This window comes from Carcharodon carcharias, chromosome 28, assembly GCF_017639515.1.
Source record: "Carcharodon carcharias isolate sCarCar2 chromosome 28, sCarCar2.pri, whole genome shotgun sequence".
Lineage (NCBI taxonomy): Eukaryota > Metazoa > Chordata > Chondrichthyes > Lamniformes > Lamnidae > Carcharodon > Carcharodon carcharias.
This window is the reverse complement of record NC_054494.1, coordinates 4,831,620-4,844,131: the sequence shown is the minus strand read 5'-3', so window position 1 is coordinate 4,844,131 and position 12,512 is coordinate 4,831,620. Positions and strand designations below refer to the sequence as shown.

At 50.2% G+C, this 12,512-nt stretch overlaps 1 protein-coding gene across 7 annotated transcripts in view; it reads right to left on the bottom strand.

Moving 5' to 3' along the window:
* The window catches only part of tbrg1 (transforming growth factor beta regulator 1), a 147,884-nt gene that overhangs the window by 54,891 nt on the left and 80,481 nt on the right, over positions 1 to 12,512 (bottom strand). For all 7 annotated transcript variants that reach the window (XM_041176520.1, XM_041176521.1, XM_041176522.1 and 4 more), the window contains 2 exons: positions 6,154 to 6,296; positions 2,189 to 2,317 (listed from right to left, as the gene is read on the bottom strand). In XM_041176520.1, the coding sequence (XP_041032454.1) occupies positions 2,189 to 2,317; positions 6,154 to 6,296 (272 nt within the window). The remainder of the gene's footprint in view (positions 1 to 2,188; positions 2,318 to 6,153; positions 6,297 to 12,512) is intronic.

Genomic DNA, 12,512 nt, shown 5'->3' with positions numbered 1-12,512 from the left:
GAAGGTGATGAATGCACATTCAACAATAACTTTCAAAACGAGTGTTAGATAAATGCTTCAAGAGGGAAAATTTGTAGGGTTTTGGGTAAGGAGTAGGGGAGGGGAACTAACTGAGATGTTCTTTCAGAGAGCTGTCACAGGCACAATGCACTGACTGAGCTCTGTCCGCACTGCATGGCTCCTACCTTTTGATGAGTTCATTCAGAGTTAATCCAAAATATAAGACATCAAAGAGCAGAGCTACAGAAATTCTGAAACCATATTCATTTACAATTTTTAGAAACAACACATAGGCTAGACTTCATCGATCAGAAATGTTGACCCAGGAATCCTGTGGATGAATCACTGTTGGGTTGCTACTCTGCTCCATTTTACTTTCCCAGGTCAAGAGCTGCACATTTCCCATACAATGCTTCATCCCAGGCCTGGTGTGAACTGTGCAGCACAGCAACTCCAGAGTTCCCCTGTGCGGTACAGCATCCCGGAATCCTCCAGTGTGGCATGGCAACTCCAGTGCAGCGCAACACTCTGGAATCCGCCAGTGCAGCGCAGCGCAGCACCCGGAGCCCTCCAATGCAGTGCAGTGTAGAACTCTGGAATCCTCCAGTGCAGCACAGTGCAGCACCCCAGAGTCCTCCAGTGCAGCGCAGTGTAGAACTCTGGAATCCTTCAGTGCAGCGCAGTGCAGCACCCCGGAGTCCTCCAGTGCAGCGCAGCGCAGCACCCCGGAGTCCTCCAGTGCAGCGCAGTGTAGCACCCCAGAGTCCTCCAGTGCAGCACCGCGCAGCACCCCAGCGTCCTCCAGTGCACTGCAGTGCAGCACTCCGGAGTCCTCCAGTGCAGTGCAGTGCAGCACCACAGAGTCCTCCAGTGCAGCGCAGCGCAGCACCCCAGAGTCCTCCAGTATAGCGCAGCGCAGCACCCCAGAGTCCTCCAGTGCAGCGCCGCGCAGCACCCTGGAGTCCTCCACTGCACCGCAGTGCAGCACTCCGGAGTCCTCCAATGCACCGCAGTGCAGCATCCCAGAGTCCTCCAGTGCAGCACAGCGCAGCACCCTGGAGTCCTCCAGTGCAGCGGTGTCAGAGGAAGTGAACCCATGCCCCTTTTTAAAGCACTAGCTGCTGTAAAGGTTTAATGGCCCCAGACACTTCAGGGAGCTGGGGAAATGCTAAGTGTTTAAGGTAAGTGGATGAGGGGTCAGGGTGGTCGTGGGGGATGTCAGGTTGTCAGGGGGGGCATCGGGCCGTTGCGGGTATAATCAGGGTGGTAGGCCATGAGGTAGTCAGAGGGGTTGGGGGGGGTCAGGAGGGTAGTCGGTGGGATTGGTGGGGGGTGGTGTTGGGGGACCTGGAGGTTGGGCGGGTATTTGGGGAGCTGAGGGGGGTGGCCCAGCCTTACCCGTGGTTTCAGTTTTGAGGGAGTAGGGGCCAGATGAAGGGCATTGGAGGGGTGGGGGGGGGGTTGTAGTCAGGGGTCTGGAGAGTAGTCGTGGGGATGGAGGGTAGACCAACGTTCGGGAGGGTAGTCAAGGGGTTGGGAGGATTTTTAGGGGGTTGGGGGAGTTGGGGTGGGTGAGGGGGGTATTCAGGGGGTTGGGAGGATTTTTAGGGGGGGTGGGGGAGTGGGGGTGGGTGAGTGGGGTAGTCAGGGGGTCCAGTGCGAGATCGTTACCCAGGAATTAGAAGTGGTTTTAATCCTTCTAACTGTTCCTGAGGAACTGTTCTGCTGAGACTGAGAATCATCTGAATTCCCCAATTTAAATTGGAGTTTTGGATGGTTCCAGGCGCAGAGCGATCGTCCATCCAAACGTGGGGAACCTCCTGCTCCGTACACAAAGAAACTCTCTGATTCACTGATGTCCTTTAGGGAAGGAAATCTACCATCCTCACCTGGTCTGGACTACACGTGACTCCAGGCCCACAGCAATGTGCTTGACTCCTAACTACCCTCCGAATGGCCGAGCAAGACCCTCAGTACAAGGGTAATTAGGGACGGGCAACAAGTGCTGACCTCACCAATGCAGCATACATCCTGTGTAAGAAAAACAAAGTGCAGAGCACAGACGGTGCAGAGAGTGAACTGAATCGGGAAGATCCTACCGTCCTGTATCTGAATCCCGGGAATTGGAGCTGAATACGTTAAGGTGAAAGTTTACTGAATAAAAATACAGACACAAACTCTCACCAACCTGAGGTGTGCAGCCCAAGGGCAGGCGTGTCTGCACTTTGCAGTTCATGTGTGGGCATTAATGCAGGCACTCTGGGTTTACATCTGGATCCAATCGGGATGCCATCCTCCTCATCTGAAGACGCTTGCTCTAGTGGGTAAATCAGCATCAGTTTGAGAAATTCTACACAGCGAAAATACACACGGCAACACAACCATGGACACAATACCCATTAAAAAGGGCTCTCCCACTCAGTAACACAGAGCAGTGTTCATTCACCACCCACACACCAGGCCCCCCTGAATTGACATCAGTGTGTCCCCGGTCAGTCACTCTCTCACTCCACCCCCCCGGACGGAGTGTCAGTCACTCTCTCACTCCCCCCGGACGGAGGTTCAGTGTGCTGGGTCAGTCACTATCTCACTCCCCCCCGGACGGAGGGTCAGTCACTCTCTCACTCCCCCTGGACGGAGGGTCAGTGTGCTGGGTCAGTCACTATCTCACTCCTCCCGGACGGAGGGTCAGTGTGCTGGGTCAGTCACTATCTCACTCCCCCCCCGGACGGAGTGTCAGTCACTCTCTCACTCCCCCCGGACGGAGGGTCAGTGTGCTGGGTCAGTCACTATCTCACTCCCCCCGGACGGAGGGTCAGTGTGCTGGGTCAGTCACTCTCTCAATCCCCCCGGACGGAGGGTCAGTCACTCTCTCACTCCCCCCCGGACGGAGGGTCAGTCACTATCTCACTCCCCCCGGACGGAGGGTCAGTGTGCTGGGTCAGTCACTCTCTCACTCCCCCCGGACGGAGGGTCAGTCACTCTCTCACTCCCCCCGGACGGAGGGTCAGTGTGTGCTGGGTCAGTCACTCTCTCACTCCCCCCGGACGAGGGTCAGTGTGTGCAGGGTCAGTCACTCTCTCACTCCCCCCCGGACGGAGGGTCAGTGTGTGCAGGGTCAGTCTCTCTCTCACTCCCCCCAGACGGAGGGTCAGTGTGTGCTGGGTCAGTCACTCTCTCACTCCCCCCGGACGAGGGTCAGTGTGTGCAGGGTCAGTCACTCTCTCACTCCCCCCCGGACGGAGGGTCAGTGTGTGCAGGGTCAGTCTCTCTCTCACTCCCCCCAGACGGAGGGTCAGTGTGTGCAGGGTCAGTCTCTCTCTCACTCCCCCCAGACGGAGGGTCAGTGTGTCCCCGGTCAGTCACTCTCTCACTCCCCCCGGACGAGGGTCAGTGTGTGCAGGGTCAGTCTCTCTCTCACTCCCCCCAGACGGAGGGTCAGTGTGTCCCCGGTCAGTCACTCTCTCACTCCCCCCCGGACGGAGGGTCAGTGTGTGCAGGGTCAGTCTCTCTCTCACTCCCCCCGGACGGAGGGTCAGTCACTCTCTCACTCCCCCCCGGACGGAGGGTCAGTCACTCTCTCACTCCCCCCCGGACGGAGGGTCAGTGTGTGCAGGGTCAGTCACTCTCTCACTCCCCCCCGGACGGAGGGTCAGTGTGTGCAGGGTCAGTCACTCCCTCACACCCCCCGGACGGAGGGTCAGTGTGTGCTGGGTCAGTCACTCACTCCCCCTGGACGGAGGGTCAGTGTGTGCAGGGTCAGTCACTCTCCCACTCCCCCCCGGACGGAGGGTCAGTGTGTCCCCGGTCAGTCACTCTCTCACTTCCCCCGGACGGAGGGTCAGTGTGTGCAGGGTCAGTCACTCCCTCACACTCCCCGGACGGAGGGTCAGTGTGTGCTGGGTCAGTCACTCACTCCCCCTGGACGGAGGGTCAGTGTGTGCAGGGTCAGTCACTCTCTCACTCCCCCCGGACGGAGGGTCAGTGTGTCCCCGGTCAGTCACTCTCTCACTTCCCCCGGATGGAGGGTCAGTGTGTGCAGGGTCAGTCACGCTCTCACTCCCCCCGGACGGAGGATCAGTCACTCTCTCACTCCGCCCCCCCCGGACGGTGGGTCAGTGTGTGCAGGGTTAGTCAGCCCCACCCCCCTCTCTGTGGACGGGTCTCTCCGTGAAGATTCTGTCATGCTTTGTAATGTCTGCTAAATGTGGACAATGTTGGGTCAGAATAGGATCAGGTTTAACACGATGCCCTACATGTGTTAACAGGACATCTAAAGTAAAAACAGAAAATGCTGGAAAAACTCAGCAGGTCTGACAGAATCATGACTCTCCTTCAGAGCTAAAGAGAAGTCGAAATGTGATGGAATTTATACTGTGTAAGGGGGTTGAGTAGGTGAAGCTGGATAGAAGGCCAGCGATAGGTGGGGCTAAGCAGAGATTGACAGAGATGTCATGGACGCAAGACAAAGGGCGTGTTAATGGTGGTGGTGAGGGCTAAAGGAGGTGCTGTTAGTGTCATAAAGGTGAGAAAGCAGAATGTGTGAATGTGTGAAAAGCAGAACAAAGGTGAGCACTCTGTGAAAGAACAACTAGAACAAGTAACAAACAGCCCTTTTGGGGGTGGGGACAATGTTTGAGGAAAAAGCATAGAAAGTGGGATAAAAAAGGGGATAAAACAATGAATAAATGAATGAAAATTAAAATCAGTAAATAAAATATGAAATTAAATTTTAAAAAAGGATTATAAAGGGGTGGGGATGGAGGAGAAAGCTCATGGTCTGAAGTTGTTAAACTCAATATTCAGTCCGGAAGGCTGTAAAGTGCCTAGTCGGAAGATGAGGTGCTGTTCCTCCAGTTTGCGTTCAGCTTCACTGGAACAATGCAGCAGGCCAAGGATGAACATGTGGGCATGAGAGCAGGGTGGGGGTGTTAAAATGGCAAGTGACAGGGAGGTCTGGGTAATGCTTGCGGACAGTCCGAAGGTGTTCCACAAAGCGGTCACCCAGTCTGCGTGTAGAGGAAACTGCATTGGGAGCAGTGAATGCAGTAGACTAAGTTGAAGGAAGTGCAAGTGAAATGCTGCTTCACTTGAAAGGAGTGTTTGGGCCCTTGGGCGATGAGGAGGGAGGAAGTGAAGGGGCAGGTGTTGCACCTTCTGCGGTTGCATGGGAAGGTGCCGTGGGAGGGGATGAGGTGTTGGGAGTGATGAAGCAGTGGACCAGGGTATCCCGGAGGGAACGATCCCTATGGAATGCTGACAGGGCGGGTGAGGAGAAGATGTGTTTGGTGGTGGCATCATGCTGGAGTTGGCAGAAATGGTGGAGGAAGATCTTTTGAAGGCGGAGGCTGGTGGGGTGAAAACTGAGGTCAAGGGGGGACCCTATAATGGTTCTGGGAGGGAGGGGAAGATGTGAGGGCAGAGGAACAGGAGATGGGTCAGACATGGCTGAGGGCACCTAAAGTCACTGTTCATCAGCTGGGCAGAGTACCTTTGAGCTTTGACCACTTGTGGAACAGGGACTGCCCATACAGGAAGAGGGCTGAAAATGATAAAAGTCTAGTGTCGGGTGGGTCTCCTTTCTCCTCTGACTCAGTCAGGTAAATATGATTTGTTAATTTAACTAAAGTAATGAGTCAGTTAGAAACTAGTGCACTCACTAGGCAAATGAGAAAAGCTACCAATCGGCAGAGTCAATACACCAAACCCCCAATCAGCAGAAGCGATGAATCAAACCCCCAATCAGCAGAGTCAATAAACCAATCCTCCAATCAGCAGAGTCAATAAACTAATCCTCCAATCAGCAGAGTCAATAAACCAAACCCCCAATCAGCAGAATCAATAAACCAAACCCCCAATCAGCAGAATCAATAAACCAAACCCCCAATCAGCAGAGTCAATAAACCAATCCTCCAATCATGATTTCCTCACTGTGGATGATCCCTGACCCTGCTCAATATAAACAGTTAAACTGATATCTCTAACAAAATTCAAATAAATTTAAGAACAAATTCTATAATCCTTCAAAAAAATCTTAAATTTATTCTCTTCAACAGAGGCCCATACCCCTAAAATATTTCTCTATAAAATTATTTTTCACACGTTATTACAAATGCAAGGTTGCTGAATGGGTGAATTGAAAGGTGTTAATACCTGATATGGGCTGATTGTTCACACCCTCCTCAAAGACCTGCTGTCTCAGGGCTTCGAAATTCATTGAAGCATCATCTTCTGGGAGCCCGCGTGGTACCTGTCCATCTCCAGGCCGACACACCTCAAATCTGACCCAACGATAACTGCAAATAAAGGGCACATCTCAGCTATCTGCAAATTCCAAGATCCGTCAAAACAAGCTTATACATAAGACAGCACAGTCTGCAGCGCACTGTACAGTTCCAATGGGGAGCACAGTCTGCAGTACACTGTACAGTTCCAATGGGGAGCACAATCTGCAGTACACTGTACAGTTTCAGACAGGAGCACAGTCTGCAGTATACTGTACAGTTCCAACGGGGAGCACAGTCTGCAGTACACTGTACAGTTCAAACTAGGAGTACAGTCTGCAGCGCACTGTACAGTTGTAACGGGAGCACAGCCTGCAGTACACTGTACAGTTCTAACTGGGAGCACTGTCTGCAGTACACTGTACAGTTCAAACTAGGAGTACAGTCTGCAGCGCACTGTACAGTTGTAACGGGAGCACAGCCTGCAGTACACTGTACAGTTCCAACGGGGAGCACAACCTGCAGTACACTGTACAGTTCCAACAAGGAGCACAACCTGCAGTACACTGTACAGTTCTAACGGGGAGCACAGCCTGCAGTACATTGTACAGTTCAAACTAGGAGTACAGTCTGCAGCGCACTGTACAGTTGTAACGGGAGCACAGCCAGCAGTATACTGTACAGTTCCAATGGGGAGCACAGTCTGCAGTACACTGTACAGTTCAAACTAGGAGTACAGTCTGCAGTGCACTGTATAGTTGTAACGGGAGCACAGCCTGCAGTACACTGTACAGTTCTAACTGGGAGCACTGTCTGCAGTACACTGTACAGTTCAAACTAGGAGTACAGTCTGCAGCGCACTGTACAGTTGTAACGGGAGCACAGCCTGCAGTACACTGTACAGTTCCAACGGGGAGCACAACCTGCAGTACACTGTACAGTTCAAACTAGGAGTACAGTCTGCAGCGCACTGTACAGTTGTAACGGGAGCACAGCCTGCAGTACACTGTACAGTTCCAATGGGGAGGACAGTCTGCAGTACACTGTACAGTTCCAATGGGGAGCACAGTCTGCAGTATACTGTACAGTTCTAACTGGGAGCACTGTCTGCAGTACACTGTACAGTTCAAACTAGGAGTACAGTCTGCAGCGCACTGTACAGTTGTAACGGGAGCACAGTCTGCAGTAAACTACAGCTTCAGCCAGGAGCATAATCTGTAGTACACTGTACAGTTCTAACGGGGAGCACAGCCTGCAGTACATTGTACAGTTCAAACTAGGAGTACAATCTGCAGCGCACTGTACAGTTGTAACGGGAACACAGTCTGCAATACACTGGACAGTTTCAGCTGAGAGCACAGTCTGCAGTACACTGTACAGTTCCAGCTAACAGCACAGTCTGCAGTACACTGTACAGTTCCAACTGTGAGCAGAGTGTGCAGCACATGGTACAGTTCCCAGCCAGGAGCACTGTCGGCAGTATGACAATCTGCAATACGGCAATCTGCAATATGATAAGACAGGATCTGGCCAAAGTGGACTGGGAGCTGCTACTTGTAGGAAAGTCTACATCAGAGCAGTGGGAGTCATTCAAAAAGGAAATAGTGAGAGTTCAGGGCCAATGTGTTCCCCTAAAGGTGAAGAGTGGGACCAACAAATCCAGGGAACCCTGGATGTCAAGGGATATCGAGGATTGGATAAGGGGAATAAAGGAGGCTTATGGCAGATACAGAGGCTCAAAACAGCAGAAGCCCTAGAGGAGTATAGAAAGTCTAGGGGGGTTCTTATAAAAGAAATTAGGAGAGAAAAGAGGCGGCATGAGAAAACACTGATAGGCAAGGTAAAGGGAAATCCCAAGGCATTATAAATATATTAATGGCAAGAGAATAACCAGGAAAAGAGTAGGGCCCACTAAGGACCAAAGTGGAGCTGGAGGGCGTAGGGGAGGTTTGAATAGGGATAAACCAGGTAATTACAGGCCAGTGAGTCTAACATCAGTAGCAGGGAAACTATTGGAAAAAATTCTGCGAGACAGGATTAATCTCCATTTGGAGAGGCAGGGATTAATCAGGGATAGTCAGCATGGTTTTGTCAGAGGAGATCATGCCTAACAAACTTGATTGAATTTTTCGAGGAGATGACTAGGTGCATAGATGAGGGTAGTGATGTTGATGTAGTCTACATGGACTTCAGTAAGGCTTTTGACAAGGTCCCACATGGGAGACTGGTCTAGCAGATAAGAGCCCATGGGATCCAGGGCAATTTGGCAAATTGGATCTAAAATTGCCTTAGTGGCAGGAGGCAGATGGTGGTGGTCGAAGGTTGTTTTTGTGATTGGAAGCCTGTGACGAGTGGTGTACCACAGGGATCGATGCTGGGACTCTTGCTGTTTATAGTGTACATTAATGATTTAGATGTGAATATAGGAAGTATGATCAGTAAGTTCACAGGTGACACGAAGATTGGTGGTGTGGTAAATAGTGAGAAGGAAAGCCTTAGATCACAGGACGATATAGACGCTGGTCAGATGGGCAGAGCAGTGGCAAATGGAATTTAATCCTGGGAAGTGTGAGGTGATGCATTTTGGGAGGACTAACAGGGCAAGGGAATACACAGTGAATGGTTTCACCCTTGGAGGTTCAGAGGGACCTTGGTGTACATGTCCATAGATCCCTGTAGGCAGCAGCACAAGTAGATAAGGTGGTTAAGAAGCATATGAGATACTTGCCTTTATTAGCCGAGGCATAGAATATAAGAACAGGGAGGTTATGACGCAGCTGTATAAAACACTAGTTAGGCCACACTGGAGTACTGTGTGCAGTTCTGGTCACCACAGTATAGGAAGGATGTGATTGCACTGGAGAGGGTGCAGAGGAGATTCATCAGGATGTTGCCTGGGCTGGAGCATTTCAGCTACGAAGAGAGACTGGATAGGCTGGGATTGTTTCATGTAGAGCAGAGAAGGCTGAGGGAGGAACCTGATTGAGGTGTACAAAATTATGAGGGGCATAGATAGGAAGAAACTTTTTCCCTTAGCGGAGGGGTCAATAACCAAGGGGCATTGATTTAAGGTAAGGGGCAGGGGGTTTAGAGGGGATTTGAGGAGAAATACTTTCACTCAGAGGGTGGGGGTATCCAGAACTCACTGCCTGAGGGGTGGTAGAGACAGGAACCCTCACAACATTTAACAAGTATTTAGATGAGCAGTTGAAATGCCATAGCATACAGGGCTACGGGCCAAGTGCTGGAAAATAGGATTAGAGTAGATAGAGACTTGATGGCCGACACAGACATGATGGGCTGAAGGGCCTGTTTCTGTGCTGTAAAACCAAATGACTCTATGAGTCTACACTGTATAGTTCCAGCTACAGCACAGTCTGCAGTCCCTTGAGTGAAACAGCATGGAGAATGAACAACAGTAATGCAAGTGACCATAATTCACAGCTTCCATGTCCCAGTAACTGGTGCTCCCTGGCCAGTCACTGAACCTGTGTAGATCTGCCCGTCGGACATTCTGGTAAACTGATAAGCGATCTCAACTACCTGAAAACTCCCATTTCACTTGACTTCTTTATGTGAAGCTGTAAAACAGAAATTCCGGAACAATGCTTCACATCACTGAAGGGGGAGGTATCTGTGCTGGGAGTAGGACCTCTCACTCCTGAGGTTAGTATAGCTCCTGGGAAACAGCTCCATAGGGTTGTTTTGCTAATTAATGAAAGCTAAGTGAAATTCTATGACTGGCTGTATCCATTTTTAATTTCATTGTTATACTGAACCTTATATTTTTAACTCTTTCCTGTGGCACTCTCTGGGTAAAAGTAGCTGAGAAATGACTTGATGAGGGATCAATGTAAAAAACATTGAGCAGCACGTGGCAACAAACAGGCAGCTGAGCGAGAACCATAAGATGAACAGAGACCCCGATATGGGCAGAGATGAGACAACACAGACAGGTAACCAGGCCATCAGAAACAAAAGCAGAAAATCCTGGAGCAGCTCAGTAACTCTGGCAGTGTGTGTGGAGAGAGAAACAGAATTAATGTTTCATGTCAGTTTGACGAGCCATCAGGTTTTCCTCATCTTGGTGAGGAACCAGGATTGAAATATTTTTACCAGCTGACAGGAGTCTGAGCGTCGGCAAGTTTGACCTGACTTTGGGGTTCGGTGGGGGATGGGGGCAGATTGGTAAATGAGGTGGAAGAACAGACCATCTCTGCTAACCAGAAGCTTATAGTCAATTTGTATTGTGAAGCCAGGCCCACTAGGATCTGAGTCCAGACTGTTCCTCTGCTTCACAGAGGACAGAAAGTGGGATCTGTGCCACTGGGACAGTCTATACCTGAACCATGCTGGGGCTGGTGTCCCCATGAGCAGCCTAACTAGGGAAGTAGAGAAGGTTTTAAACTGAATAGTGGGGGCAAAGGATACAATTTGGGAAGATGTGGTAAACCAAAGAGTAGAGACAAGGCAAGAGAGAAAGGTATTACTATGGGAAATGATAAATATACTGTGACAGGAAGGGACAGAGAGAACAAATCTAAGAGTAAATCAGCAGATAAGGCTAGAGGTTACAAAAATAATACAAGGACAGAACTTAAGGCTCTGTATCTGAATGCATGTAGCATTTGAAACAAAACAGATGAACTGATAGTGTAAATAGAAATAAATAAGTCTGATCTGATAGCCATTACAGGGACATGGTTGCAGGATAACATAGACTGGGATCTGAATATTGAAGGGTATGTGACATTTAGGAAGGACAGGAAGCTAGGAAAAGGTGGAGGGGTGACTCTGTTAATTAATGATAGTTTTGGCATATTAGAGATGGCTCTGAAAATTTCAGTGAACTGCCCTGAGGTTCATCCTAACCCAAAGTGGAAACATGAAAAACAAGCAAATGCTTCCAGCAAAATACCAGAGGTGCTGGTCTGAAATAAAACCAGAAGGTGCTGGAAAGACTCAGCAGGTCTTTGTGGAGAAAAACCGAGTTAACGTTTCGAGCCCAACATGAGTCTTCTTCAGAACTATAGAGAGGTAGAAACACGATGGGTTTTGATGTTGAATAAAGGGGGGAGGGGCCGGTGGAGCAGAATAGATCAGGGATAGTTTAGAGGGCAGGAGAGATTAAATGACAAAAATGTCATAGAATACAAGATAATGGGAGTGGTAATGATGGTGTTAAAGACTAAAGCTTTGATCCAAAATAGGTTTGATTAACAGAAAAAGGGTCTGAAAGCAAACACATGAGAATACGATACAGACTGTACAGGAAATAAAACTCAAAAAGGAGGGCAGAATTCATGGTATGAAGTCTGGGAGGCTGGAAAGTGCCTAATCGGAAGATGAGGTGCTGTTCCTCCAGTTTGTATTGGGTTTTATTGGAACATTGCAGTAGGCCAAGGACAGACATGCGAGTGCGAGAGCAGGATGGGGAATTGAAATGGCAGCGACAGGAAGCTCTGGGTCACGCTGCAGACTGAGCAGAGGTATTCCACAAAGTGGTCACTCAGTCTGCATTTGGTCTTCCCAATGGAGAGGACACTGCATTGTGAGCAGTGAATACAGTAGGCCAAAGTGAAAGAAATGCAAGTAAATTGCCCTCCAGATCCTCCCTCCACCCCTGCCTGTCCCTCCGTCCCCATCCCGTCTTCCAATCCCAGCCCCGGCCGTGTATTCACTATACCCCCTGACCCTCCCCTCTCTGATGCTGAACGTTCAGTGCTTAGCAGAGGACTCAGTTTCATACCCTTACTCCCTCATCTCAATGAAGTTCGGGCTCGGCAGGATGCTAAACTCTTCTTCTGCAGCCTTCATATCCGGGCTCACTTCTTTGGGCAGGAATCCTCTCCCCATTCAACGGATCCTTTTACCCACCTCCAATATTCTCCCTCCACCTGGACCTCTCCTTCTGGATTCTTACCTTCTCTTGATCTTTTCATTGAGAACTGTCTGCTCCTCTCACCCATTCTAACCTGTCTCTCTCTGAACTTACTGCACTCCGTTCTCTCAGGTCCAACCCTGACATTGTCATCAAACCCGCTGACAAGGGTGGTGCTGTTGTTCCCTCCACATTGGAGAGACCAAACGTAAACTGGGTGACCGCTTTGCATAACACCTGCGGTCTGTCCGTAAGCATTACCCAGACCTCCCTGTCACTTGCCATTTTAACACTCCACCCTGCTCTCTTGCCCACATGTCTGTCCTTGGCTTGCTGCATTGTTCCAGTGAAGCTCAACTCAAACTGCAGGAACAGCACCTCATCTTCCGACTAGGCACTTTACAGCC